Raw genomic sequence first — 4,623 nt, 5'->3', positions numbered from 1 at the left:
GACCTTGCAGTTCAAACGGCTTTGCAGTCTGGCGCATTAACCCACAGCGCCACCCCAGGATTCCTGTTCTCCCATGTAGACCCACATAATTCACAATAAAAACTTTAAAAAAAAAATTGTATCATGTGATCGCCAGTATTGTTTCTATTACCAAGACCATATTTTCGATCTACTGATCCTTCTTCTTTGTTTCCAACTTTCCATTCCAGTTGTCAGTAATTACCGATACATCTTGATTGCATGTTTGATCAATATCAGACTGAAGAATTTTTCAATTTTGTCATCACTGGCTTTAGTGGTTGGTGTGTAAATTTGAAAAATGGTTGTATTAACTGTTCTTTCTTGTGGTGATGGTGGTTATGTGCTGTGGAGTCCGTTCCAACTCATAGCGACCCTGTATGGGGTTTCCGAGACTATAAATCTTTACGGGAGAAGAAAACCTCATATTTCTCCTGCAGAGCAGCTCGTAGATTTAAACTACTGACCTTTCTGTTAGCAGCTTAGCTTGTAATCCATCACATTACCAGAGTGTATAAATATTATCCTATCACAGACAGCATTATACTTCAGGATAGATCTTGAAATGTTCTTTTTAATGTTGAATTCTACATCCCTCCTCTTCAATTTGTCATTCCCGGTATAGTAAACCATGTAATTTCCAGATTCAAAATGGCTAGTACCAGTTCATTTCAGCTCATTACTGCCTAGGATATCAGTGTTTATGCATTCCCTTCTGAAGTCGACCGTCTCTCCTTCTTAGTCCCTTAGTCTGAAAGCTCAGCTGGAACCTGTCCACCATGCACGACAATATCTACTGCACAGCTTCCAGATTCACAACTTCCCTGGTCTCCAGTCATTACTGTTTATGTGGGCAAACTGAAACAAGGGTTTGCCACCTGTCACTGTAGTCAATCACAAAGATGGGGAGAGATCCAATCCAAGCTTTATTAACAGAAAGCCAGCAGTCTGGAGGACAGGGAGAATCATCTCTCAAGACTGTCCTGTCCCTTATGATAAGCAGGCACATTATATAGGGCAAGTTACATTTGGATGTACACTTGTCATCTGTTTTAACATCAGGATAACACTCTTTGGAAAAAGAAACAATAAGGCAATAATCCTTCTCAGACATTCCTGAGAAAACTGGGTGGGTTTAAGGACATCCTATTCTCCTTCTAGGACCATGAAGTCATCTTGGCTAATTTTTAAACTAACTTCCCCATTTGCAGGGTCCTCATTTATCAAGACCTAATGACTAAACCAACTCCATTTTGCTTAGGTCAGTAGATCTATGTTATCATTCACTGCATCAAATCTACTCTTGGCATAGTCCCTAAATTCTGACGTCATTCACTCATGGTTTTACGTTGACCCTCATTGACTTGTTTGTTGCCTTCTTCTGCTTCAGTCCAGTTTTCACTTAACACTTGGTGGTCTGTTTGAGGTGAGAGTGAGACTCGTACAGATGTTTGGCAATGAAAGGTCGATGTGCAGAGAAACAGGATCATACCTAGAGGAACATGTGAATCCAAGTGAAATTTATGAAGCTAGGTGGCTCCCTTGCTGATCAGTTTTCATTTGTGATTTTATTGTTAAAAGGAATTATGAAAAGAACATTTCTATTCTTTTTCATCTTGGCAAGAAAAGCAGTATGGCATAGTGCTTCAGAACTTGGGCACTGCATCTGACAGGCCTCTTCTGGAATCTTCTCCCCATCCCTTACTACTTGTGTGGCCTTGGGCAGCACTGACCTTCTCTAAACCTCAATTTCTTCCTATGCCAAATGGCAACGTCGATATTTACGTCATGGAATGGTTGTGAGGAGTAAATGAGGTAATTTAGGTAAAGGCCTTGTGCTACTATGTGACACATAGTAAACATTCAATGAATAGTTGTGATGATGATGATGGTGGTAATGAAGACTTCAGGTGTGATGATGACATCACTGCTAACAGCTAGAGTAGTAACGATGACAATGATGGTAATAAAGAAGGTGGAAGTCATGATGAAAACAATGGTGATAACAAGGTTGTCATGGTGGTGGTGGTCATCATGACAACAGTGGTGGTTAGGGATGTAGTGATGCCTTTCCTAGTGCTCGTGGTTGTAATGTGTGCTAGTGATGATGGTGATGGTTTTCATAGCAGCCATGACACACCAGTGGTTGTGATGCTGATGATAGTCATAGTGGGCATGATGATGATTGGGGTGGTGATGGGATGATGGTGAGAATGCTGGTGATGATCATGATGCAGTAAAGATGCTACACTTTGTGAGTTCAGAAGATCAGCACATACTTGTTGAACAACGTGGGCCCTAAGCAGCTTGGAGCATAACATTGATTTTTCTCTTCCAGTTGACCACGTTGTCCCTGAGCCTGGGTCCAGCCTGCTGACCTCCTTTGAGAAGTGGCATGAAGCAGCTGACACCAAATCCTGCTGTGACTACTCTCTCCACATGGACATCACGAGCTGGTACGACGGTGTCCGGGAGGAGCTGGAGGTACTGGTGCAGGACAAAGGTCAGTTAAAGCCCAAAATGGGGCAGAGTTTTACAATGCCTAGTTCATTTGGGGACCCAACTGTGTGGCATTAAACGTTCCTTTTGCTTTGCCTTCTGGGAGCCCACTGCTGCACAGAGAGTTGTGGAAACATTCCAACCTCTCTAGGGAGCCTGTCCTTGCCTGCTCTCAGCCCTTCAGAGGTACCCCCTTATTCACAAAAGGAAGGCTGATAGCTGTGTCCTTGCACACAAGGCCATACCTGACCTATCTTCACTGCTCCCTCTGGCTCATCTTCTACTCTGACCATGAACACCCTGGGTGTCTGACACCCTGGCTACCACCCATGAAACCGGCTACACTTCAGGGCCTTTGCTCATGCAGTTCCCTTCCACAAAGTCCCTTTCTTCTTCCCTATACTTCAAACTACTACACTGCCTTCTTTTCAAGACCCAGCTCAAGTATCACCTTCTCCGTTCCCCCAATCAGAATTGCTTCTTTCTTAGAATATGCAAAGCCATTACCCAGGTCTCTTTCTGAGCTTCTGTGCCTGGCTCTGCCACTGAATGCTGAGCTCAGGAGGGAAGGGGCTGAGTCTTCACATCCCCGTGTCGCACCTTTTCTCCCTCTTGTTGGGTTCCCACGAAGGGTCCTTGTAGTGTAGACCTTTCATGGTGTATGGTGTTGGATGGACTGAATGGAATGAGTCAGGGCAGGATTGTCGCTGACTCAGGAAGGAGGCACTGGGGAGTTGTCTGAGAAACAGCATCAAATGAGGTGCTTTAAGAGCTGAAGCTGTTTTCCATTTGAGCATACGTATGCTCTGTTTGCACTATCTTGAAGGATCATCACCACAGTACAAAAAAGGCAAAAAATTGAGAAAAGGAAAACCTTCATTACCCCTGATGCTATTTTTATGTAACCTGATGTGTCTTCTCCTCTGGTCCCTGTCCATTTGGACTGATTTTTATCTGGTCACTCTATGACTGCTACTTAGAATACTGTATTTTTAGTCACTTAACATTTGATAAGTAAGGAGTGGTGCTGTGTGTTGATGATGTGCTGGATTGCAAGGTCAGCTGTTCAAATACACCAGCCGCTTCTCGGAAACCCTATACAGGGTCGATGTGAGTTGGAATTGACTCAGCAGCACTTAACAATAGTAACAATACCAATATAATGGTTCACTTACTTAGCTGTTTTCCTTTTGCTAGGCATTTAGACTTTCTATTTGTTTGATTATAAATCATGCTATACTGAACATCCTCATACATAATATGTTTTTACACTTGTAATTATTTCCATAAGTTTTCAGAAATGGAATTACTGAATGGGTCAAAGAGTTTTCAGGATTATGGCCCCCATGGCCAAATTGCTTTCTAGAGAGATGCATCTGCTCCGTGCCCACCAGCCATGTAGAAGCATCTGGAGTCCACGCCCTGTATTTGCTCCAGGCAAGCCCTGCTAAGGTGGTCTGCCACTGCTGTTTTTATCGCAGCTCCTTAATGAATAATGAAGTTTAAACTTTTCTGTATCTTTTTTTGTGAATGTATTTTTTGCTCACTCAGCCATTTGAATTTGGGGTTTTTGTTAATGCCCTTTACACCCCTCCATTACTTTTACTGGAAATTACACTCTTGTTTTATAGATAACCATAATTCAAGAGAATGTATCATTTTGCACCTTGATTTCCTCACCTAACATGGAATTCTGAGCAGTTTTCTATGTTACTACAATCTTAGCCGCCTCTCTGTGGATGTGGAGGGAGGGGCATGGAAAGGGGTCTTTGAGGAACACTGGAATCACAGAGCTGAGGACTGGGGGGCTGTACGTAGAAGCACAGTACTGAGTCGTCCAAGAAGAGGACAGACGGCTTCTTTCTCTCTTCACACAAAACTTGCCAGGAAAATATCCAGTGAGGTTTCAACATGCGGTTTCAAACATGTAGACAGATTTTTTTAAATGCCTTTTATTGATTTCAGGTTCAAAATTAGAACATGTTTCTTGAAAAATACCACTCTATCTAAAGTAAAAAGTGGTAATTTGGCATTTGTCTACCCAGGTGTTTTTCTTATTTGTATGTGTGTATGACATATCCGCTTTGTATACATACGTGGTTGATG

General features: G+C 42.6%; 1 protein-coding gene across 1 annotated transcript in view; it reads left to right on the top strand.

Moving 5' to 3' along the window:
* Window positions 1–4,623, top strand: part of CRMP1 (collapsin response mediator protein 1) — a 100,161-nt gene that overhangs the window by 51,509 nt on the left and 44,029 nt on the right. Inside the window, exon 4 of the mRNA XM_006877306.1 lies at window positions 2,357–2,521. Within this exon, the coding sequence (XP_006877368.1) occupies window positions 2,357–2,521 (165 nt within the window). The remainder of the gene's footprint in view (window positions 1–2,356; window positions 2,522–4,623) is intronic.

Source organism: Chrysochloris asiatica, unplaced genomic scaffold (assembly GCF_000296735.1).
Source record: "Chrysochloris asiatica unplaced genomic scaffold, ChrAsi1.0 scaffold00472, whole genome shotgun sequence".
Taxonomy (NCBI): domain Eukaryota; kingdom Metazoa; phylum Chordata; class Mammalia; order Afrosoricida; family Chrysochloridae; genus Chrysochloris; species Chrysochloris asiatica.
The sequence above is the reverse complement of the archived record's forward strand: the minus strand, read 5'-3'. Positions and strand labels throughout refer to the sequence as shown.